At 44.2% G+C, this 25,137-nt stretch overlaps 1 protein-coding gene across 1 annotated transcript in view; it reads left to right on the plus strand.

Moving 5' to 3' along the window:
• LOC120051698 (GRAM domain-containing protein 4-like) overlaps window positions 1–24,866 on the plus strand; it is a 48,585-nt gene extending 23,719 nt beyond the window's left edge. The window contains exons 4-19 of the mRNA XM_038998584.1: window positions 7,410–7,533; window positions 11,862–11,926; window positions 15,175–15,307; window positions 16,411–16,436; window positions 16,638–16,729; window positions 17,084–17,175; window positions 17,318–17,366; window positions 17,539–17,610; window positions 18,189–18,232; window positions 18,334–18,443; window positions 19,029–19,183; window positions 23,207–23,354; window positions 23,581–23,674; window positions 23,822–23,912; window positions 24,031–24,099; window positions 24,279–24,866. Of these exons, the coding sequence (XP_038854512.1) occupies window positions 7,410–7,533; window positions 11,862–11,926; window positions 15,175–15,307; window positions 16,411–16,436; window positions 16,638–16,729; window positions 17,084–17,175; window positions 17,318–17,366; window positions 17,539–17,610; window positions 18,189–18,232; window positions 18,334–18,443; window positions 19,029–19,183; window positions 23,207–23,354; window positions 23,581–23,674; window positions 23,822–23,912; window positions 24,031–24,099; window positions 24,279–24,386 (1,472 nt within the window). The 3' untranslated portion in view covers window positions 24,387–24,866. The remainder of the gene's footprint in view (window positions 1–7,409; window positions 7,534–11,861; window positions 11,927–15,174; window positions 15,308–16,410; window positions 16,437–16,637; window positions 16,730–17,083; window positions 17,176–17,317; window positions 17,367–17,538; window positions 17,611–18,188; window positions 18,233–18,333; window positions 18,444–19,028; window positions 19,184–23,206; window positions 23,355–23,580; window positions 23,675–23,821; window positions 23,913–24,030; window positions 24,100–24,278) is intronic.
• Window positions 24,867–25,137: the final 271 nt, after the last annotated feature.

Consider the following 25,137-nt stretch of genomic DNA (forward strand, 5'->3'; position numbering starts at 1 on the left):
TTGAGATGGATAACATTCACATTGCTTTAGTGTTTGTATTTGAATAGGTTTTTGATTATGCTTACCATTTCCCCTAAATAACTTGGATTTCACACTCGCAATCTGTCATTTTGCACAACCTGCCACAGGAAGAGCCTCGCAGAGAGAGAGACAGAAATTTGTATTTTCTATTATTTTTCCCCCTCCTTGCTCTCTTGATGTGAAAATCCTAGAGAGACCTCCGCACTTCACAAAATTGTAAAGAAAATTTGGCACTTCACAAGAAATAATCACGTAGGGAGGCGATCATCCACTTTGAGGGGCACCAACAGTGTGTGTGGGCGCGCGTGCTCGCTCGTCCTGAGGGCTCTGCAGTGGGGGAGGACATGAAAGGTCAGACCCGGACCTTCTTACTGTGCCAGTAAATAAAAACAGTGGTTATTAATAGAGGATATTACTTAAGCTACTCCACTCCGAAGAAAGGCAGCCAGGTATTGAAGGACCATTGGGTGTCTCTTTTCTGGTCCACTGTTACAGTAACTGGAGGATGGCAGTAGTACGAATGGTTTCTTCAGTAGTATTCTGTATGTCCACTCCCTTGTTCTTGGTAATTATTAACCTATGCTGGCTAGAAACCACAATGCATTTTTATAGTCTTCGAACCCAACCTCGTCTGTTGAAACGCTTGGTCGTTTGTAACCTAGCGTAGTAGGTGTAGAAAGACGCCTGAGCAGAGTCCATACTTCCCCTTTTTTCAGGGGTTGAAAATACTTTCTGCCAAAGCTGCTAAGGGTGGGACCAGTGCAACCAGGGCTACACCTTCAACAGTGGTGTAGAATGTTGTAGTTATTTTAGGTGGGGTAGTAGTAGTATCAGATGTTATTTATGGATTATGTTCTTGTAAGCATTGCTAGTAAAGTATCCCAGGTTCTTTTGCCCTTTTTATATAACAGCTTGCCCCCAGAGATATCAGGGGATGTGGAGTGGATAACAAGTAACTGTCCTTTAGTGCCATGAGGCAGAACCAGTTAGGATTGTTTCCAGGTTCCTCTGCTAGTCTCTGGCTCCAGGCCAGAACAAGGGACATCACATCAGCCCACCTCCTTCTATGTGACATTGTGAAATGCCTGGGTGAGGTTGCATAGCGATACCTAAGGAATCTCCAGGCTGGCCTGAAGATGTTATCCCACTCGCTGTTTACTTGTTGCGAAGCATGGCAGACAGCTCAGGTTTCTCAGGGGAAAGTATTTGGGTGTGAAGTGATGCTGCATTTCCTGGCAGGCATTGGTCTGTTGACTCACATTTTTATACCCACAGGCCTGTCTGTCAGACACTGATTCTGGGACAGTTGCTCATGGTTGTATGATTTTTTTCATGTCATCTACCTCCAATATGTTACAATACATAGCTTTATGAATGAAGCGAAGACCTCACATAGTGTTCTATTGTAATTCTACCTAGTAGAGCATTACAGGCTAGATACCGAACTCTAACACGCCTGTGTAACGGTAGTAAAAAAACTTGTTTACCCTGTTAGCCAGTGTTAAAGATACAGCACCTCCCTTAACATACCAGTAGGTGTCCAGTGAAACTGACAGTTGGACATTTACTATACTATGATAAAAGATGAGAGCGACCTCAACAGCGTGTTGGAGACGTTAAGAAAAATTGTCTTGTGTTGGCAGATAGCCAAAACAAGGCACTGTGAGATAGCAGAATTCAGAAAGTCGGAGATACATTTCAGTTATATTAGAAACTTGGTACAACAACTAAAACCAACCGCTGGCTCAGAAAAATCTGAAGTGAGATTAAATGTCTTAGATATGGGCCTATTTGGCTACTAAAACACTCGCTGTTGTAGAAACATACACAGGACTGTGGTAACTGAGTGCCCTGTCCCCCCAACAGTCCCCATGTCCAGAGGCTTGGCCAGGCATGGGAAGCCATGCATGTGATAATGAGAGGATGCTCTCTGGCACATTGTTAAATAAAGGCCTCTATGCAAATGTTTGACTTACATAACTAGGTTATCCGGGGCATACGTGGCTTCCTATTCTCCCTCCTGGCTCTGCAGCTACTGGTTAGCAGGTTAGCATGCCGTACGGCACTCATTGAGAAAAAGCAGTCTGTTTCTATATGACTGAGGTGATGACCTGAAAAGGCCTTGTACAGTAGGGCTTCATGGGGGCCAAACCCATTGGTGAAGTTGAGAATTGGCGGCTAAGAGGGAGAGCTCGTCTGTTAGAGTGGAGGACACTGCCTTAATGTTGCTAGACCCCAGGAACAGTAGCTGCTGCCTTGGCAGAAACTAATGGGGATCCTTAATGAAATACAAAGACTTCAACACACTCCAGTTTCACATCTGAGGAGAATATCTAATATCTATACTAGCCATACATTTATTTACATCCACCTTTGATTGGATAGTTTGAGTATAGTTGTTTTAGGTTCCTATGGGTTTTCTCTACAGGAATGCACTTTTATCCTTGATAGTTCTTTAGTCCTCTTTGAGAGGAAATTCATGTAGCTTTATTTTGTTGAAAAGCATTTCACTATCAAGAGAATGGCGTGAACATCGTCTCGCTCAACAAGAGGTAGTTCTCTTTTTAGAAACCGTTTTTTGGTTTGATGACGGGCCATCTTTGAAATGGATTCAACATGTCAGTTACGTTCAGTACATTCACATACTTCCATGCCATGTGATAGCAGGCAGAGGATGTGGTTTACACTAGTCTCATGGTGGCCCAGTCACAGTTGATGTAGCAGGAAACAAACGATAGATCAGGATGTGGACCGCTAAAGAGTAAGAACCTGTTTTCTGCCTTCAGATGACTCATACTATTCAGATGCTTAAATGAAGAACGATCACCTAGGCCTTGATCAGCTCCTTGGTTTCTGGGCTGAAGTTGTCGTTTACAAGACGGTTGGGAATTGATGTGAACAACGGGGCTTTTTGCTCTTTTGTGTGAAGCTGGGGAAATCCTAAAACAGCGTAACTATGATGACAGGAGAACTTAGCCATGATGTCAATGCCCTGCTAAGGTGGACGGGCGGCTATGCTCAATTTTGTTCCTCATTCATCAAGGGGAACACTTGAATATTTATAACTTGCAAACATTCCGCAGAGGGTGTCATAGGTTGTGTTGCTATGGTGGCAGATTTTCCAATTAGCTTGATGTTGTGTGATAGGTACAGGAAATATCTGAAAATGTATATTTTCCAGCTGTGTACAAAATGTGAATGTAATTTCTTATTAGCATGTTTTCATAAGGTAATGAAATTAACCATCCACTGTAGAGTGAATTTCACTAGTCATGTGAAAATAATACTTTTTGTAATGTACAGTTGATGTCGGAAGTTTACATACAATTAGGTTGGAGTCATTAAAACTCGTTTTTCAACCACTCCACAAATTTCTTGCTAACAAACTATAGTTTTGGCAAGTCGGTTAGGACATCCACTTTGTGCATGACACAAGTAATTTTACCAACAATTGTTTACAGACAGATGATTTCACTTATAATTCACTGTATCACAATTACAGTGGGTCAGAAGTTTACATACACTAAGTTGACTGTGCCTTTAAACAGCTTGGAAAATTTCAAAAAATGTCATGGCTTTAGAAGCTTCTGATAAGCTAATTGACATAATTTGAGTCAATTGGACATGTACCTGTGGATGTACTTCAAGGCCTACCTTCAAACAAAGTGCCTGTTTGCTTGACATCATGGGAAAATCAAAAGAAATCAGCCAAGACCTCAGAAAAAAAATTGTAGACCTCCACAAGTCTGGTTCATCCTTGGGGGCAACTTTACAGTGTTCCAGAGCTTTTTGGATTTTGTGCTACAGGATGCAAATTTCTGTTTGAAGAAGCTAGCCTTTGCTTTCCTAACTGCCTGTGTATATTGGTTCCTAACTTCCTTGAAAAGTTGCATATCGCGGGGGCTATTCGATGCTGATGCAGTACGCCACAGGATGTTTTTGTGCTGGTCAAGGGCAGTCAGGTCTGGAGTGAACCAAGGGCTATATCTGTTCCTGGTTCTACATTTTTTGAATGGGGCATGCTTATTTAAGATGGTGAGGTAAGCACTTTTTAAAGAATAACCAGGCATCCTCTACTGACGGAATGAGGTCAATATCCTTCCAGGATACCCGGGCCAGGTCGATTAGAAAGGCCTGCTCGCAGAAGTGTTTTAGGGAGCGTTTGACAGTGATGAGGGGTGGTCGTTTGACCACAGACCCATTACGGACGCAGGAAATGAGTCAGTGATCGCTGAGATCCTGGTTGAAGACGGCAGAGGTGTATTTGGAGGGCAGGTTGATTAGGATGACATCTATGAGGGTGCCCGTGTTTACGGATTTGGGGTTGTACCTGTTAGGTTCATTGATAATTTGTGTGAGATTGAAGGCATCAAGCTTAGATTGTAGGATGGCCGGGGTGTTAAGCATGTCCCAGTTTAGGTCACCTAACAGCACAAGCTCTGAAGATAGATGGGGGGCAATCAATTCACATATGGTGTCCAGGGCACAGCTGGGGCAGAAGGTGGTCAACATTTTTTTTTAAATGATTTTAAAAGTAGAAGCTCAAATTGTTTGGGCACAGACCTGGATAGTAAGCCAGAACTCTGCAGGCTATCTCTACAGTAGATTGCAACCCCGCCCCCTTTGGCAGTTCTATCTGTTTGGAAAATGTTATAGTTAGGGATGGAAACTTCAGGATTTTTGGTGGCCTTCCTGAGCCAGGATTCAGACACGGCTAGGACATCCGGGTCTGAATTCACCCAACTTATTGTGGGAAGCTTGTGGAAGGCTACCCAAAACGTTTGACCCAAGTTAAACAATTTAAAGGCAATGCTACCAAATACTAATTGAGTGTATATAAACTTGTGACCAACTGGGAATGTGATGAAAGTAATAAAAGCTGAAATAAATCATTCTCTCTACTATTATTCTGACATTTCACATTCTTAAAATAAAGTGTTGATCCTAACTGACCTAAAACGGGGAATTTTTACTAGGATTAAATGTCAGGAATTGTGAAACTGATTTTAAATGTATTTGGCTAAGGTGTATGTAAACTTCTGACTTCAACTGTAAATGATACAGTAACATTTGAAAGCTGTACAGTAACTGCCAAACACACAACAACAATGATAAGCCTCATCCCCTGTATCATTATTTTAGCTTGGTCAGGTTAGAAAGTGTGTCTTTAAAACCCTTAGCCTACAATTTCTGCGTCCCCGCTGAAATCTAATTAACATAATACAAATATCCCCATCAAAATCTGTCTGTTTAAGCTGGAGATCTTTTTCTGCATGGTCTGCGTTTCAAGCCACCGTATCCACCGATATCGCCCTTCTGCTTCTGCGGTGAAAGGTGGCAGAACTAGAGCGGTGTTTGTTAGACCATGGGACATCCCAAAAATTGGTCTTGTTACGAAACGTCTAGCGTCCGAACAGTTTGCCCTACAAACTATTATGATCCTCTATTGACAGATGAGACTCTCACGAACGCCATGGTGCTGTAGGACGCCCACAAGCCTCACAAGACTTGTCTGAAGGTCCCCGGTACCGGTTTATAAAAATGAATGGAAGTATATATCGAGATAGTTTAGTGCCTAAAATGAAGGGATAAATGTATGGGGAAAAAATGATTTAATACTTTTAAAAATGACATTGTTTCCTGATCTTTCTTATATCTGAGAGATATAGGACCGACACTTCAGAACAATCTTCCTTTTGATTTTTTTTGGGGGGAACTATCTGTTCGATGTATTGAATCTGTTATTCGGTGTGTTTCTATTGGCTAATAGCATTAATGCCAAATTCAATGTTTCCTCCAATAAATGTGTGTATATATATTTCTTTCTACATTAAGGGGTCTTAAAAATCGAAATCGACTAGCTAAATAATCCTTGGTATGACCATCTTTAAACAATTCCATATGTTAGCTTAGAACCCCCCCAGCTTAGAGGGTTAAGACAGTGACCCTCGTTGCAGCAGGCTCTAGCTGTATTCAATTATTAACCAGGCTGCTGTTGTCCCAGGTAACCTTGTGGTAAGCTGGTAACAACACTAAGCTGTTAAAACAGGCATGCAGTCACTTTCAAGCTCCGGTGTTGCTCAACCTAGAACTTTACCACCGGTATTAATCATTCCCTCTAGTAGGTCCTTTATCAATTTCCTTTGGTGTTGAGCTTGCGAGGTGAACTTTCTCCCAGTACAGTGAACAGATTGGGGGCCATCCAGTAGCTGCAAATACTAGCTCTTTCTAATTTATCTTTCTCCTGCACTAACTCTTTCCTCTCAGCTGCCCTCTCCTCCCCCTCCTCCTTAGTATCTCTCTCAGCCTTGGTCTTATTTTTTCACTAATATCTCCCTCCATTATTTTACACCTCTTCTCTGTCCCCCTCTCGCCAACTGAATCATGAGATGCAAAGTGGACCAGAGTTGGCCTATACGTCACAGTTGACACATTATGGAATGGGTTTATGAGAATGTTCCCTTTAATGCCAACCGCTAAAGGAGCGGACTCGTGAGAAGCAAGCCATTTTAAATAATGCCACACATACTCGAGATGCCTTGCCTGACCAAATCTGTTCTGCAGAGGTCCAATCTAACGTCTTGTAATGCTAAAACTGAAGGACTACAAGCTGGTCTGGAAGTGACTGCTTTTTTTAGCCTCCGGCCCGTGGCGTTCTTCTCGGTCAACTGACTGACAGACCAAGACAGTTGACATAGTCGGGACCCTGTTGCCTACCAGTCTACCTCGTTCTAATTGCTTTCACCCACCGCTTTAAAATCCAATCAAATAATTATTTATCTTGCTGATTACAGAAGTACAGAATGAGAAAAAGAGTCTACTTGAGAGCCATTGTTTTCTGTATGTTATACTGTGGTCATGGGGGGAACATTCCTTATGAAAAGGACATTTCACTCTGTCTACGGTCTTAGTTCAATTACAGTGATAAAGTAGTTTGAGGTGTTCTCTGGCAGAACTCTGTGCGACATACATTTTTAATGACTTCCAACCGGTTCTGAATGAGACAAGGTTTACTTCATCTTCCTTTTCCCCTCTCTGCTCGGTCAAATAACATCTCAATGGTTTGGGGACTGTAAACATAATTATGGGCAAACATGTCTGTTCCAAGGGCTAGGCAACCCTGTTCCTAAAGTTCAGCTTGTACTTATTTTAGTTCCAACCAGGCACCGCATCTGATTCTACCGGTAACCTCATCAACTGTGCTAATTGATCAATATCGGTGACTTAAGATTGACAAGTTTGCATAGGTGCCTGTGGCAGTGACCCACCAGGACCAAGGTGGTAACAGAGGTGCCTGTGGCAGTGACCCACCAGGACCAAGGTGGTAACAGTCAGAAATGTGTGTTGGCTGAGCCAAACTTATGGGCTTTCATTGCTCTATTTTTCAGAGGAGGAGTTGAGGAAACTTAGAGAAGAAACCAATGTAGAGACACTGAAACAGGAGCTGGAGAAAGAGAGATCGAAAAGGCTGGACTTGGAACAGAAACTGAACTTAGAAGTTCTCAAAACGAGGTAAGAGGCGTGTACGCAGACGCTCTACTGCTGGCTTCCGTGTGTCGGCCCCTGTGTGTGTCGGCCCCTGTGTGTGTCGGCCCCTGTGTGAGCGGAGCGTTCCCGATTTGACTGGAGCGCTGAGCGAGATTTCCAAAGGCTGGAGCGTCGGCCTTCTAGCCCGCTTCAGTAGCGCTCACATCACCAGCTCAGGGCATGCCCGGCCCAGCGTGCATTTGTAGTCTAGTTGTGTGCTGCTATAGCCCCTTGCTTTAGCTAATGTCATGGAGTTCGCTAAATATTTTCATAAAGAAACTGATAAAATACACAGATACAAAATCAAAGTGACTTCCGAAGATGAGGACCAAGTGGGGGAGTGCGGTGATGTAATGTCCACAACTAAAGAATCATTGTGGAATCTGAAAAGACAGTTTAAAAAGAAAGGAACGAGGTGGGTAGCTAATTAATAGATAATTGTGTCAATGTATTTATAAACAAAAAATCTGTTCTCAAGTTTCCTTCATTTTTGTTCTATTATCTATACAATAGGCCATAATATATATTTTTTTGTCCCAATAGGCCTGGAATATTCCAACTTTCAAGGAGCTTTCCGTTTTGATTGAATTATACAAACATAGAGGCCTATAAATAATAAAACAAAAATAATTTTAAAAACATGCATCCCTACCCAGCCTGGCAAGCTTGGCCAAAAAGGGTGTTTAGCCTCACGAGTGGCTCTGCAAGTGTGGAGAGGATATTCTCCGCTGCTGGCCGGCTCTCCAGGCACCATCGCATGAGCCTGATGCCACAGACTCTAAAAATGAATTCAAAGGCAAAAATGAGTAATAAGGCATTTTTAATTTAATTTGTATTTAATTCTAAATACGTCACAGCTTATATGCACAGTTTATAGACCATAATGATTTAATACATCAAAATGTTTTTAAAATGCTGAGCGCTTAATGTCCCGGACTCCTTACCAGCCTAGTGTGTCACAATGTATTTCTTTGTGAGCTATAGCCTTGAAATAATTGAAATAATATAGTCTGAATAATTCATTTTGGTTCTTTCTTAGGCTCCTTGTCTGGCTCTTGACCTATTTAGAGTGTTGATATGCTGTTTAATATGACATGTAGCCTATTTGAAATGATGAGCTCTTACATTCACCTTTTCATGTTTATTATAATACTTTTCATTTGGTTTCAATACATCAAAACCAAATGGTAGGTCCGGGTAGTCACAAAAATAGATGGTTACATTGGGATTTTTAATGAATGGAGCGGGAGTTTATTTTCCTGTGAGTGAGGAGCGGCTTTTAGCGGAGCGGTTGGAAAGGACTTTGGGCTCCATGAGCGATGAGCACGTGTGGGTCGGTCGGTCAGTCGGTCGGTCCCTGTGTGGGTGGGTGGGTCGGTCCCTGTGTGGAACGTTCCCTGTGTGTGTGTTATGATTTTTCAACACCGATACCGATTATTGGAGGCCCATAAAAAGCCGATACCGATTAATCGGGCGATTTAAAAAAACAAACAAAAAATAATAATATTTATTTGTAATAATGACAATTACAACAATACTGAATGAACACTTATTTTAACTTAAAATAATACATCAATAAAATCAATTTATCCTCAAATAAATAATGAAACATGTTCAATTTGGTTTAAATAATGCAAAAACAAAGTGTTGGAGAAGAAAGTAAAAGTGCAATATGTGCCATGTAAGAAAGCTAACATTTAAGTTCCTTGCTCAGAACATGAGAACATATGAAAGCTGGTGGTTCATTTTAACATGAGTCTTCAATATTCCCAGGTAAGAAGTTTTAGGTTGTGGTTATTATAGGAATTATAGGACTATTTCTCTCCATACCATTTGTATTTCATTAACCTTTGACTATTGGATGTTCTTATAGGCACTTTAGTATTGCCAGTGTAACAGTATAGCTTCCATCCCTCTCCTCGCTCCTACCTGGGCTCGAACCAGGAACACAACGACAACAGCCACCCTCGAAGCAACGTTACCCATGCAGAGCAAGGGGAATAACTACTCCAAGTCTCAGAGCGAGTGACGTTTGAAACGCTATTAGCGCGCACCCCGCTAACTAGCTAGCCATTTCACATCGGTTACACCAGCCTAATCTCGGGAGTTGATAGGCTTGAAGCACAGCGAAGAGCTTCTGGCAAACACACGAAAGTGCTGTTTGAATGAATGCTTACTAGCCTGCTGCTGCCTACCATCGCTCAGTCAGACTGCTCTATCAAATCATAGACTTAATTATAACATAATAACACACAGAAATACGAGCCTTAGGTCATTAATATGGTCGAATCCGGAAACTATCATCTCGAAAACAAGACGTTTATTCTTTCAGTGAAATACGGAACCGTTCCGTATTTTATCTAATGGGTGGCATCCCTAAGTCTAAATATTCCTGTTACATTGCACAACCTTCAATGTTATGTCATAATTACGTAAAATTCTGGCAAATTAGGCGGCCCAAACTGTTGCATATACACTGACTCTGCGTGCAATGAACGCAAGAGAAGTGACACAATTTCACCTGGTTAATATTGCCTGCTAACCTGGATATCTTTTAGCTAAATATGCAGGTTTAAAAATATATACTTCTGTGTATTGATTTTAAGAAAGGCATTGATGTTTATGGTTAGGTACACATTGGAGCAACGATACGCACCGCATCGATTATATGCAACGCAGGACACGCTAGATAAACTAGTAATATCATCAACCATGTGTAGTTAACTAGTGATTATGATTGATTGATTGTTTTTTATAAGATAAGTTTAATGCTAGCTAGCAACTTACCTTGGCTTCTACTGCATTCGCGTAACAGGCAGGCTCCTCGTGGAGTGCAATGTAATCAGGTGGTTAGAGTGTTGGACTAGTTAACTGTAAGGTTGCAAGATTGAATCCCCGAGCTGACAAGGTAAAAATCTGTCATTCTGCCCCTGAACGAGGCAGTTAATCCCCCGTTCCTAGGCCGTCATTGAAAATAAGAATGTGTTCTTAACTGATTTGCCTAGTTAAATAAAGGTTAAATGAAGGTGTACATTTTCTAAATTTAAATTCGGCCAAATCGGTGTCCAAAAATACCGATTTCCAATTGTTATGAAAACTTGAAATGGACCCTAATTAATCAGCCATTCCGATTAATCGGTCGACCTCTAGTGTGTGTGTGTCGGTCACTGTGTGTGTGTGTGTGTCGGTCCCTGTGCGCGCGTGTCAGTTCCTGTGCGTGCGTGTCGGCCGGTCCCTGTGTGTGTGTGTGTGTATATATGTATATATATGTCGGTCAATGTGTGTGTGTGTGTGTGTGTGTGTGTGTCGGTCGGTCGGTCGGTCCCCTGTGTGTGTGCGGGTGTGTCGGTCGCTGTGCGTGTGCACTTGGGTCGGCCGGTCCCTGTGCGCGTGGGTCGGCCGGTCCCTGTGCTCGTGGGTCGGCCGGTCCCTGTGCTCGTGGGTCGGCCGGTTCCTGTGCTCGTGGGTCGGCCGGTTCCTGTGCTCGTGGGTCGGCCGGTTCCTGTGCTCGTGGGTCGCCGGTTCCTGTGCTCGTGGGTCGGCCGGTTCCTGTGCTCGTGGGTCGGCCGGTCCCTGTGCGCGTGGGTCGGCCGGTCCCTGTGCTCGTGGGTCGGCCGGTCCCTGTGCTCGTGGGTCGGCCGGTTCCTGTGCGCGTGGGTCGGCCGGTCCCTGTGCTCGTGGGTCGGCCGGTTCCTGTGCTCGTGGGTCGGCCGGTTCCTGTGCGTGTGGGTCGGCCGGTCTCTGTGTGTGTGTATATATGTAGGTCAATGTGTGTGTGTGTCGATTGGTCCCTGTGTGTGTGTTGGTCGGTCCGTGTGTGTGTGTGTTGATCGGTCGGTCCCTGTGTGTGTTGTCCCCTGTGTGTTTTTGTGTGTCGGTCTCCATGTCTTGTCCCTGTTAAAAATAGAGCCTCTCCTTGAGTTGGGTATGGGAATATGTCAAGAAGCCGAGCCAGGCTGCCAATAAGCATTCATGCACGTAGTGACTCCCTCAATACCCTAGGCTTTGTAACACTAAACCCAAAGGTCTCTAATGTCATATGTCTAAGTATAAATCACATCTGTGTCTGTGAAGTCTCCATTTGTTTTATATGGAAAAATCTCTGTGTCAATCCTTTGAAGGCTAGAAAAAAACGTTTAGATGACGTCTCATTTATTTTCCTTTGTGATCACTGATAAGTGAAACCAATATTGTTATGAATCATTTTGCATTCACTTGTCTGGCACAATAATGTCTCAATAAGGTAATGTGTTTTTCTGAAGCCATGGTTAATGCTCTACCTACTACTAATGCTTCGTCTCTCCTGTTCCTAGACCAGAAGATTCCGCACCACAGCCACCCAGAGCAACAACTGCAGCTCCCACCGCCAACAGTACAGGTCAGCCAGAAACGGGTACATACTGTAGATAGCTAAAGATACGCACAGGTTATTTGAATCATGACCGACGAGCTCATTCACAAATCTTTAGAATGTATGTCATTAGACAGAGGCCACCAGCGCCTTAACACTCCACCTCGCTCACCATTTCAAATTCCCATGACCTGTCTAATAAGGCCTCGGAATGGAGAAGAGTTGAAGGAGTGACTCGTCTCATCTTTTCAGCTCTCTGAATCTCAGGGCTCGGCTTCTCTGTGTGGGAGTTAGAGTTGAAGCGATGTGCTTTTCTTAGCCTCTCTGCTCGCTACCCATCAAAAAACAATCTCTCGCCTCTTCCCCTGTGTGTGTGTGTGTGTGTGTGTGTGTGTGTGTGTGTGTGTGTGTGTGTGTGTGTGTGTGTGTGTGTGTGTGTGTGTGTGTGTGTGTGTGTGTGTGTGTGTGTGTGTGTGTGTGTGTGTGTGTGTGTGTGCCACTTACGCTTGTACATCGCTTGCGTGCTTGTGCGTGTGTGCAACACGCAGCACAAACAGGAAGTGTGTGTAAGTGGGAGTGCTCCAGTGAAGGTGTGGGGACAGGAGGAAGAGGAATGTGTGATGAATTGCGTTGCATCCCTCTCTCTCTCTCTCTGTAGGGAATGTCACACATTTCTATAAGGTGTATGAATGTGGCTGTGGAACATTTGCCTTTCTACTCCCCTGTGACCATGCTCAAATCCAGATTTTCTCACACCAGGGTTCTCCACTTAATTCAGTCAGCCTGGTTTTCAAATGAGGCTTTCTTTGAACTGCTAGTGGCTGCTTTAACTCCTCAAGTGGGTGTTGTCCCTCCCCCACAAGAAATAGGCTAGTATGGTTCATAAAAATGCATTATGTAGGCCTACTGCATGCTGTAGTGAATAAGATGTTTCACGGTATGGAGAATGTCTGGGACTGCCCTAGAAATGACATTTACCTGAAAGTCTTGCCCCAACTACAATGGTTGCTTACTTTTCTTGTCAGACAACTTATTCAGGTATTTGCTATTCTCGGAAACCCAGAACAAAAATCTGGCGTAATTGCGTCAGATTAGATTATGAGATAAGATACTAATGACACTAGTAATGTCTCCACCACCTTAAACGGAAACCCTCAGCCAAAGCATGGGCCAAATGTCCCATTTCTAAAACAAAAGATGCGAACACCTGAAATTGTCCAAATGATCGGTGACAATTTTTTGGGGTCTCGGAACAAACTTCCTTGTTATTCGTCGCATACCATATTGACACACACTACGATACCATCCTATGTTATGCCCTTGTCTGTTCCCAAGAGATTTAAGTATACTGAACAAAAATATAAACACAACATGCAATCATTTCAAAGATTTTATGAAGTTGCTGGATACTGGCGGGAACTGGAACACGCTGTCGTACACGTTGATCCAGAGCATCCAATACATGCTCAATGGGTGACATGTCTGGTGAGAATGCCGGCCATGGAAGAACTGGGACACTTTCAGCTTCCAGGAATGGTGTACAGATCCTTGAGACATGGGGCCGTGCATTATCATGCTGAAACATGTCATGGCGGCGGATGAATGGCACAACAATGGGCCTCAGCATCTCGTAACCGTATCTCTGTGCATTCAAATTGCCATCTATCCGCTGTGTTCATTGTCCGTAGCTTATGCCTCCACATACCATAACCCCACCACCACCATGGGGCACTCTGTTCACAACGTTGACATCAGCAAACTGCTCACCCACACAACACTATACACGTGGTCTGCGGTTGTGAGGCCGGTTGGACGTACTGCCAAATTCTCTAAAACGACATTGGAGTTGGCTTATGGTTGAGAAATTAACACTCAGTTCTCTGCCAAAAGCTCTGGTGGACAATCCTGCAGTCAGCATGCCAATTGCATGCTCCCTCAATTTGAGACATCTGTGGCATTGTGCTGAGACAAAACTGCACATTTTAGTGACCTTTTGTCCCCAGCACAAGGTGCACCTGTGTAATGATCATGCTGTTTAATCAGCTTATTGATATGCCACACCTGTCAGGTGGCTGGATTATCTTGGAGAAGGAGAAATGCTCACTAACAGGGATGTAAGCAAATTTGTGTACAAAATTTGAAAGAAAAAAGCTTTTTGTACATATGGAACAATTCTAGGATATGTTATTTCAGACCATGAAACATGGGACCAACACTTTACATGTTGCATTTATATTCTTCTTCAGATGTAAGAATTCAGAGTGCGGCCGTATGCTTGACCTCAGACGTAAACACTTTAACCGTTTGTCATGACTCTCCCTCCAATCACCCACCACCATAGTCTCGGAAATCCCAGACCGATGTTAACATTGTGGGAGTTGGGAGGCAACCCGTCTGCCTACTGTAGGAAGACTGACCACCACATTGCTCGTCCACTCAGCCACTCTTAATTCTTCTATATTCCAAACAGAGAGGCTGTGGTGCCGATTTTAATGGTACACGTGAGGTGTCTAAGGGGAATAAGCAGTGTTGTCTATTTTAATTGGGTGTGATGTCGGGCTGCTATTCATTTGAATGAGGTGTCTGGTAGAGAGCTGTTAGTTAATTGGTTCCAGAGACGTGCACTAGTGATAATACAGCATGTGGTGAGAGAGAAGAGAGAAAGGTGTTCGGATACACTTTGATCCAGATTAAGAAATACCGATGTAACTGAAATAACTTAGGCCTGACCAAAATAACACAGTGGTGTGGTAACTTAGGCCTGACCAAAATAACACAGTGGTGTGGTAACTTAGGCCTGACCAAAATAACACAGCGGTGTGGTAACTTAGGCCTGACCAAAATAACACAGCGGTGTGGTAACTTAGGCCTGACCAAAATAACACAGTGGTGTGGTAACTTAGGCCTGACCAAAATAACACAGCGGTGTGGTAACTTAGGCCTGACCAAAATAACACAGTGGTGTGGTAACTTAGGCCTGACCAAAATAACACAGTGGTGTGGTAACTTAGGCCTGACCAAAATAACACAGTAGTGTTGTGCTCACAACATTTGATGCTACTACAAGCATAAGTCGGGTAATGTTGAGTTAAATGTTGAGTTGGTCAAATGTATTTCCATTTCAAACAACATGGTTATTTCCTACAGTATAGGCAGCGGTCACCAACACTAGTCCTGGAAAGGATGTGCAGGCTTTTGTTGCAACCCAGCTCTAACAGACTTGATTCAGCAAAACGAGGTCTAACATTAACATTATCCAATCGGTTCCTCTGCAGACAAGCAGAAGGAGACCATGTACTCGCGGCTGCAGACGTGGCTTTACGACCGGTTTGGAGCGTACATCGAGGACTTCCGCTTCCAGCCGGAGGTGAACACGGTGGAGCCAGATGAGCCGCTAAGCGCTAAGAGGTGAGAACTGCCCCCATAACCACAACGACCTCAGACAACCAATGCTTTCCCACTGAGAAATGATGTACTCTAAATTCTGACTTCATAATTTCCTCTGTAATTGCTCCCCTCGGCCTCTCTCCTCTCGTTTGATAAGCGTGGACGACCAGCCAGCCACTGTAGTCATCAGGTTAACCGACTCAGAGGACAGAGTACATGCTGCTTAGAGAAGGGTCATAAAACTGATGGCTTTGTAATGGGCCTAGAGTCTGTCAGCATGCTATTCATCAGCACCCTCCGTAAAGTAGCCAGTCATGATGGGAACTACTGTCCTCATGAGCTCACCCTGATGTCTGATTGGCCTGTTATTATAACCTACAGCCAATCCCAGGGCTTTCAGCACAGCAGTGGTTGTAACCATGGTGTTAAGGAAGTGGGAGTATTGTCTGACCCCTGGTGGTGGGTTGAGGGCTTTGCAGCTGGCCTTTTTTTTTGTTCTTCGCTTGTTAGGACTGATTAAGGATCAGCTCTCCCTACTCAGTTCATACAGTGACCTTGTTGAGTGGAACTGCACCAACTGGCCCCGTGTCAGTTTTTAGGGCTCCGATTCTTCCTCCAATTCTCAGTCCTCTCCTGAATGACGTAGACTGGAGTCATGGGGATTCGTACTAAATACAAGTACAATAGACAGAGGGGTGAGAGAAAGAGAGGAAGAGAACACTCAGTGTTCACCATGCCTGTGGAGTCATGGGTAGCCTGACTTAAACTATCCTGGCTGTAACTTTATCCAAGTACATATTATAGGGTAGAGAGGGAGGGGAAGAGAAGGAAGGAGCATTCACTGCACCAGTTGAAATGGCCTTGATGTTAGTTTTTGAGGCTGAAAGAGATGGGGAGATGGGATAGAGAGGCAGACAAAACTACCTTCTGAGACAAGAGATTGTTCCAGGCACCACATACTTTCTCATGAAGGATGCCTAAATGCAGCACGATCATTTTGTACTTTTGCTCCACCAAAACATATCTAGTTCTGTTTGTGCTTGTCTTACATCATTTTGTTTATGCTTTTGTCATGCAGAGTTCTAGTTGAATCAAACTCCCTTTCTCTTGACCCCTGTCCTCAGATTGACTGAAAACATGAGACGACTCAGTAAGTACTGTACATTTAGTGGACAAGATGTAACAATCACACTTTATGTCAGGGGTATCTTGATGAATATTCTGAAATATATTCATAATCGGAATATGAAAATCGGAATATGAAAAATGTGTTTGTAGTAATAAATTATGATTTTTGTCTCAGTCTCTGATTGTGCTTTGTTAATGGTCAATACTTTCTACTCCTCTGTAGAGCGAGGTGCCAAACCTGTCACTAACTTCAAGAGGAACCTTTTTGCCTTATCCAGCTGGCACTCCGTGTATACGTCAACCTTTGCCTTCATTGTGAGTGTGCACACACACACTATCACAGCAATGAAGATCAATATCTCTATCTCTCCCCGTGTGTGTGTGTGTGTGTGTGTGTGTGTGTGTGTGTGTGTGTGTGTGTGTGTGTGTGTGTGTGTGTGTGTGTGTGTGTGTGTGTGTGTGTGTGTGTGTGTGTATATATATATAACATCTATATTTGTTTATAGATTTACATTCAAATATCTCTCTTTATTGGCATCTGCATGAGTACTGTATATAATATGTATTGCATAGTAACGAGATGTTCCATACTTGGTATGGGTTATAGACTAGAGATGGTAGATTGTGTGACCTGTTCTCCCCTCCCCCACCCCTCTCTCTTTTCCACAGATCTATATGAATGCAGCGTGGCACGGTTGGGCCATCCCCTTGTTTCTCTTCCTAGCCATTCTCAGGCTGTCCTTGAATTACCTCATTTCCAGGTAGCTTACCTCATTTCCAGGTAGCTTACCTCATTGCAATGTGCATCGCCTATTGTCCAATGGAACAATTAACAATCTGCTTGGACATGGGTAATCTGCTTGTGAAATGAGTCAAACTTGTCTCTATCCGCTTTCTTCTCAGAGGTTGGAGGATCCAGTGGAGTATTGTGCCGGAGATCTCTGAACCTGCGGTAAGACGTGTATGATGTAAACCTCTTTTGGGAAGGGGGTCCAAAAACGACCCCCCCCCCCCTCAAGCCCTTGCACATTCAGTGTTTGCCAATTTGGGGGCACTGGGTGTTACCAGAACAATTTCTGCGTTGGGGGGGAATAGTTTTGGATGTAACTTTCATCTTTTCCCAGGATCCACCAAAGGAGGATCTGACTGTTTCAGAGAAGTTCCAGTTAGTTCTTGATGTCGCTCAAAAAGCACAGGTGAGCTGTGATCATGTGATATGATCATGTCTTCACCTTTTGATTTAGAAAGGGCGAGATATGGGCTTCCGAGTGGTGCAGCGGTCTAAGGCACTGCATTGCAGTGTTAAAGGTGTCACTACAGACCCTGGTTCGTTCCCGGGCTGTATCACAACCGGCCGTGATCGGGAGTCCCATAGGGTGGCGCACAATTGGCCCGGTGTCGTCCGGGTTAGGTTTGGCCGGGGGACTTTACTTGGCTCATCGCACTCTATCGACTCCTTGTGGCGGGCGGGGCGCCTGCAGACTGACCTCGGTCGTCAGGTGAACAGTGTTTCCTCCGACACATTGTTGGTGCTGGCATCCGGGTTAAGCAGGCGGGTGTTAAGAAGCACGGTTTGGCAGGTCATGTTTCAGAGGATGCATGCCTCGACCTCCCGAGCCCTTTGGGGAGTTGCAGCGATGAGACAAGATCGAAATAGGGGAGAGAAAAGAAGAAAAAAAAGTGCGAGAGGCGTCACGATGACATCTACTTTGCGATGTGAGGTGTTGCTCTCTTAAGCTGGTGTGCTGTTTTCACGTGTGTGTGTTCTTCACAGAATCTATTTGGAAAGATGGCAGATGTCCTGGAGAAAATAAAGAAGTGAGTGACGTGTGTGTATGTATGTGTGTGTTCAAAGTTTATTTAAGGTTGTTAACCAACTTGTTTCACACTTTGTATCCTTGTGTGCCCCTGTGTTTCAGCCTGTTCATGTGGGTGCATCCTGAGATCACTCAAAAGCTCTACATCGGTCTGTGGGTGGTCTTCATCTGCTCCTGTCTCCTACCCTACAAACTCATGGGCTTCATGATGGGTTGGTACAATATGTAAAACCCTCGCATGACCTGAGATCAGAACATCCTCCATGGTTATTGTCTGACCCTGCTGGTCATCTATTAACGTTTGAACTTCTTGAATAATGTACTCTTATATCTCCACCCGGCACAGCCAGAAGAGGACCGCTCAGAGCCTGGTTCCTCTCTAGGTTTCTTCCTAGGTTCCTGTCTTTCTAGGGAGTTTTTCCGTGCTTCTGTATTGCTTGCTCTTTGGGGGATTTAGGCTGGGTATCTGTAAATACATTTGATTGATTGATTGACTCGCCACTACACCTAACCAGTGATGCCCCAAGCACTGAGAAAAATACAGAAAAAAGATAAATGGAGAGACACCTCCATGGATCACGAGGATCTCTCCATTTATCTTTTTTCCTTGTGCCACCTCTCATCCCTTTTCCTTGTGCCACCTCTCATCCCTTTTCCTTGTGCCACCTCTCATCCCTTTTCCTTGTGCCACCTCTCATCCCTTTTCCTTGTGCCACCTCTCATCCCTTTTCCTTGTGCCACCTCTCATCCCTTTCCTTGTGCCACCTCTCATCCCTTTCCTTGTGCCACCTCTCCAGGGCTGTATGCAGGGATCAAGTTCTTCATCATCGACTTCCTGTTTAGGAGCTGTCCCAAGCTAAGGGACAAGTATGACACGCCCCACATCATCTGGACCAGCCTGCCCACAGACCCCCAGCTGAAGGAGCGTGGGGGCGCCATACTGTCCAGACGGGTATGTCTCAGACTCTATACTGTTGTATGTAATACATGTACAGTTGAAGTCGGAAGTTTACATACACTTAGGTTGGCGTCATTAAAACTTGTTTTTCAACCACTCCACAAATGTCTTGTTAACAAACTATATTTTTGGCAAGTCGGTTAGGACACCTACTTTGTGCATGACACAAGTAATTTTTCCAACGATTGTTTACAAACAGATTATTTCTTATTATTCACTGTATCACAATTACAGTGGGTCAGAAGTTTACATACACTAAGTTGACTGTGCCTTTAAACAGCTTGGAAAAATCCATAAAATGATGTCATGGCTTTAGAAGCTTCTGATAGGCTAATTAACATAATTTGAGCCAATTGGAGGTGTACTTCAAGGCCTACCTTAAAACTCAGTGCCTCTTTGCTTGACATCATGGGAAAATCAAAAGAAATCAGCCAAGACCTCAGAAAAAAAATTATAGACCTCCAAGTCTGGTTCATCCTTGGGAGCAATTTCCAAATGCCTGAAGGTCCCATGTTCATCTGTACAAACAATAGTATGCAAGTATAAACACCATGGGACCACGCAGCCGTCATACCGCTCAGGAAGGAGACGCGGTCTGTCTCCTAGAGATGAACGTACTTTGGTGCGAAAAGTGCAAATCAATCCCAGAACAACAGCAAAGGACCTTGTGAAGATGCTGGAGGAAACAGGTACAAAAGTATCTATATCCACAGTAAAACGAGTCCTATATCGACATAACCTGAAAGGCCGCTCAGCAAGGAAGAAGCCACTGCTCCAAAACCGCCATAAAAAAGCCAGACTAGGATTTGCAACTGCACATGGGGACAAAGATCGTACTTTTTAGAGAGATGTTCTCTGGTCTGATGAAACAAAAATAGAACTGTTTGGCCATAATGACCATCGTTATGTTTGGAGGTAAAAGGGGGGGCTTGCAAGCCGAAGAACACCATCCCAACCGTGAAGCACGGGGGTGGCAGCATCATGTTGTGGGGGTGCTTTTCTTCAGGAGGGACTGGTGCACTTCACAAAATAGATGGCATCATGAGGAGGGAAAATTTTGTGGCTATATTGAAGCAACATCTCAAGACATCAGTCAGGAAGTTAAAGCTTGGTCTCAAATGTGTCTTCCAAATGGACAATGACCACAAGCATACTTCCAAAGTTGTGGCAAAATGGCTTAATGACAACAAAGTCAAGGTATTGGAGTGGCCATCACAAAGCCCTGACCTCAATCCTGTAGAAATTTGTGGGCAGAACTGAAAAAGCGTGTGTGAGCAAGGAGGCCTACGAACCTGATTCAGTTACACCAGCTCTGTCAAGAGAAATGGGCCAAAATTCACCCAACTTATTGTGGGAAGCTTGTGGAAGGCTACCCGAAACGTTTGACCCAAGTTAAACAATTTGAAGGCAATGCTACCAAATACTAATTGAGTGTATGTAAACGTCTGACCCACTGGGAATGTGATGAAAGAAATAAAAGCTGAAATAACTCATTCTCTCTACTATTATTCTGACATTTCACAAATTCTTAAAATAAAGTGGTGATCCTAACTGACCTAAGACAGGGTATTTTTTACTAGGATTAAATGTCAGGAATTGTGAAAAACTGAGTTTAAATATAGTTGGCTAAGGTGTATATAAACTTCTGACTTCAACTGTATCTTTCTGCATTGTGTACAAAACATTAGGAACACTTTCCTAATATTGAGTTGTACCCCCTTTTGCCCTCAAAACATCCTCAATTCCTCGGGGCATGGACTCTACAAGGTGTCAAGCGCTCCACAGGGATGCTGGCCCATGTTGACTCCAATGCTTCCCACAGTTGTGTCAAGTTGGCTGAATGTCCTTTGAGTGGTGGAGCATTCTTGATACACACACTGTTGAGCGTGAAAAACCCAGCAACGTTGTTGTTCTTGACACAAACCGGTGCGCCTGGCACCTAATAGCATACCCTGTTCAAAGGCAACTTTTCTCTTGACCATTCACCCTCTGTATGGCACACATACACAATACATGTCTCAATTGTTTCAAGGTTTAAAAATCCTTCTTTAATCTGTCTCCTCTCCTTAATCTACACTGATTGAAGTGGATTTAACAAGTGACATCAAAGGGATAATAGCTTTCTCCTGGATTCACCTTGTCAGTCTGTCATGGATAGAGCAAGTGTTCTTAATTTTTTGTCCACTCAGTGTTTATGTGCATAGGTGTACACCAGTGGAGGCTGCTGAGGGGAGGACGGCGCATAATAATGGCTGGAACGGCATAAATGGAGTGGCATCAAACCATGTGTTTGATGTATTTGATTTCGTTCCACCTATTCCGCTCCAGTCATGACACGAGCCCGTCCTCCCCAATTAATGTGCCACCAACCACTTCATATTGATATGTGTCATCGTCACAGTTCCTCCCTATTCATGTGGGTGTTCACAGCAGCTGGGACTGTGGGAACCCTCATGTCAATGTCTGATCTCCTGAGTTTTCTGTTTCTCCCTCTCAGCTCTCTGGGTTTGAAAAGGTAGGGCTACCATTGTGTGCACTTTGGTTCTTGTGTGCCTGTGTGTACGCCACCATCACCTGTGTGTGTGTCATTAGAGATGAGCTGCATTCCAAATTGACCCCTTGCCCATTTGGAATTCAGTAGTAGAGCCATGATAACTGTGTGTGAAGGATCAAAATGTGCCCCGTAGTTTAAACAAATGCATCTACCACAGTGCTGTTGAAAGTAATATTTGGCATGTTTAACCAAAGTTGAACTCATAAGAGTTTACCATAATGGTGTTTTGAATGTACAGTGCCAGTCAAAAGTTTGGACACACCTACTCATTCAAGGGTTTTTCTTTATTTGTACTATTTTCTACATTGTAGAATAATAGTGAAGACATTCTCTCAATCAGCTTCATGAGGTTTTGGTCAGGCCTAAGTTACTTTTGACTGGTACTGTTTGATCCGTTCTCAGACACTTTCAGAAGGAACCCTATATTCAAAGTGTTTGTGTGTGGTGAGGAAGTAACTGGTAGAAACTGCTTTATATGTGTTTTGGAAAGATAGGTTCATTAATAGTATTTGTAGTTTGTGCCAAAAGTTTAGTTCCTAGTGCAATATCTATCATAATATCATATCTACTCTCCCATAAAATCACATACAATTATTAAAGGTTGTTTTATATCACTTATCAATAGTTATCTATGTTTTCCAGTGTGTGTATTCTGGAGAGATTTACTAAAAATTATCAGACCGTCTCACTATCTTCTAGTCTTTTTTGATGCATTTCATTCTTTACTGTGAAAGATTATGGTCCCGTATGAGTTCATGGCTTCATGCCTTGCATGAGACACACCACAACCCTATCATTCACATCCCCATAAACAAGGCACCCAACACGCTCTACAAGCACCCCAGCCAATATACACTGCTTCCCAAACAACTGCTCACCTGAATAAGCTTTGATTGATGCTGAAGTCAAAGCCAAGCTGCTGGTTTGAGAGAGTCTGCTATAATGCACATGCGCTGCTTGGGTTTAGTTAATTCCCTTCCCACACTCTGTTCCTGGTCTAATATGCTGCCCTCTCTCCTCCGTCCATCCCTCTCTCCCTCCGTCCATCCCTCTCTCCCTCCGTCCATCCCTCTCTCCCTCCGTCCATCCCTCTCTCCCGCCGTCCATCCCTCTCTTCCTCGGTCCATCCCTCTCTTCCTCGGTCCATCCCTCTCTCCTCCGTCCATCCCTCTCTCCCTCCGTCCATCCCTCTCTCCCTCCGTCCATCCCTCTCTCCCTCCGTCCATCCCTCTCTCCCTCCGTCCATCCCTCTCTCCCTCCGTCCATCCCTCTCTCCCGCCGTCCATCCCTCTCTTCCTCCGTCCATCCCTCTCTTCCTCGGTCCATCCCTCTCTCCTCCGTCCATCCCTCTCTCCCTCCGTCCATCCCTCCCTCCCTCCGTCCATCCCTCCCTCCTTTCCTCTCTCCCTCTGTCCTTTCCTCTCTCCCTCCGTCCTTTTCCCCACTCTCTGTTTCTCTTTTAGATTCAGCCGGCGGTAGCTCGTGGGAGTCTAGGGACAGGCCTAGCATGCGGTATCAGTCTAGAGGAACAGACTGGCAGGGTCTACAATACTAAGAAGGGTTCTTTCCACGAGGTCTTCAATCTATCCGAGGATGAGCGCCCTCTAGCAGGTTGGTAGAGCGCGGCAGAATAAACCTCAGCAGCGACAGCTACATTGTGCCTGGCCAGCTTCCTCCCCGGTTACATGTTGACCCTGTTTCCATAGTTGATGATGAACTTAGTGTTTATTTATTGTGTTATGTTGGGACAGTGCAAGCTGTGAAACCAGGAATATTGACTGTGTGTGTTGGCAGTGTGGCAGACTTTTGCGTGTGTCTTGATTGGTTTTGTTTGCAGTGTGTGAGAATGGCTGGCGATGCTGCTTGATCAACAGGGACAGGAAGAGTCCCACTGACTACATCCGTAATGGGGTGCTCTTTGTCACTGAAAAGTAAGCCATCTACTGCCTATACCTAACTGTCACATGTAGAAATCACACTTGGCATCGTGTTGTATTGTTTGTGTTAGTTTGTGTGTTCAGGTGTATTGTATTGGCCTACTTCTCCATGCTTATTACGTGTTTTCTATCCATCACCAGTTACCTTTGCTTTGAAAGCTCAAGCTCCAGGTCAAACTCCTCTAAAAAGAATAAAGTCATCAAACTGATTGACATCACTGATATTCAGAAGGTGGGTGTCTTCATCTTTGCTCCACCTTCTGTCCAATGTCTCAATTCATTGGTTTCTAAAAATGTACTTCTGCAGTAGAATGTAAATGTTGTTTATCTGTGGGGTTTTTGTCCCACAGTACAAAGTCTTGTCTGTACTGCCTGGGTCTGGAATGGGAATCTCCATAGCAACACCGTCCACCCAGAAGGTAGGAACACTTATGGACAGTCTATTTTAGACCAAGTTTTCTCTCTATTTAGGTCTGATACTGTTGGTCAATATACTATTAATAAGTTGATCTGTGATCTTCCACCCTCCTTTCCTCTCGGCTTGTCACTCTACATCTGTCTACTTTTCTAACTCTTTCTTTCGTTCTCTCTCTCTCAGCCGTTGGTGTTTGGTGCCATGATCCACAGGGATGAGGCCTTTGATGCCATCTTCACACAGTACATGAAGACGGCGACCATGACTACAGCCATCAACCCTGAGACCTAACAAACCAAGATGGCTGCCTTCACCAGGGACTTCCTTACTGACACAGAGACATAGCTATGTAATATACAGAGAGCCACCACTGCTACTGGCCATTTAGTACATATGAAATTATGTTAAGCTAGTATCCATGCCAAGGTGGTGGATTCCTCCACCAAGCCAGGGAGCCTTGGCACATAGATTAGCATGTGAATATGGTATCCACTTGATCTGAGGCCTGGTCCATCACTCTAGAGCCCAAGGTCTTTCTATCCTCTCGCTGATGACTCCAGCTCCTCATTGGGTCTAACTAAGGAACTACGACTCCTGGACACGCCCACCATTGCTGCCTCCTGCCTCCTATTGGTTAGGTCGAGGTTGTTGTGTCAAGGGATAGAGCCACACTTGGTTCTTGTTTAGCTGTACTGAGGTTTTCAGTGTGTCACAGGAGGTTGGTGGCATCTTAATTGGGGAGGAGGGCTTGTGGTAATGACTGGAGCAGAATCAGTGGAATGGTATCAAATACATGGTTTCCATGTGTTTGATGCCATTCCATTTGCTCTGTTCCGGTCATTATTATGAGCCGTTCTCCCCTTAGCAGCCGTGTGTGTGTGTGGTGGTTATACATTTGTCGTCTATTGTGCTGTTTCAGGAGGAGGCTGGATCTCCTTGTCTGTCACTCCCATAGTGTGTATCGCACGCACATTGGTGCCCATTGCTCCACTGAATGCCCTCCGCTTCTGCCTTCAATAGGATTGATTTTGATTGATATAGA

Source organism: Salvelinus namaycush, chromosome 8, assembly GCF_016432855.1.
Source record: "Salvelinus namaycush isolate Seneca chromosome 8, SaNama_1.0, whole genome shotgun sequence".
NCBI lineage: Eukaryota > Metazoa > Chordata > Actinopteri > Salmoniformes > Salmonidae > Salvelinus > Salvelinus namaycush.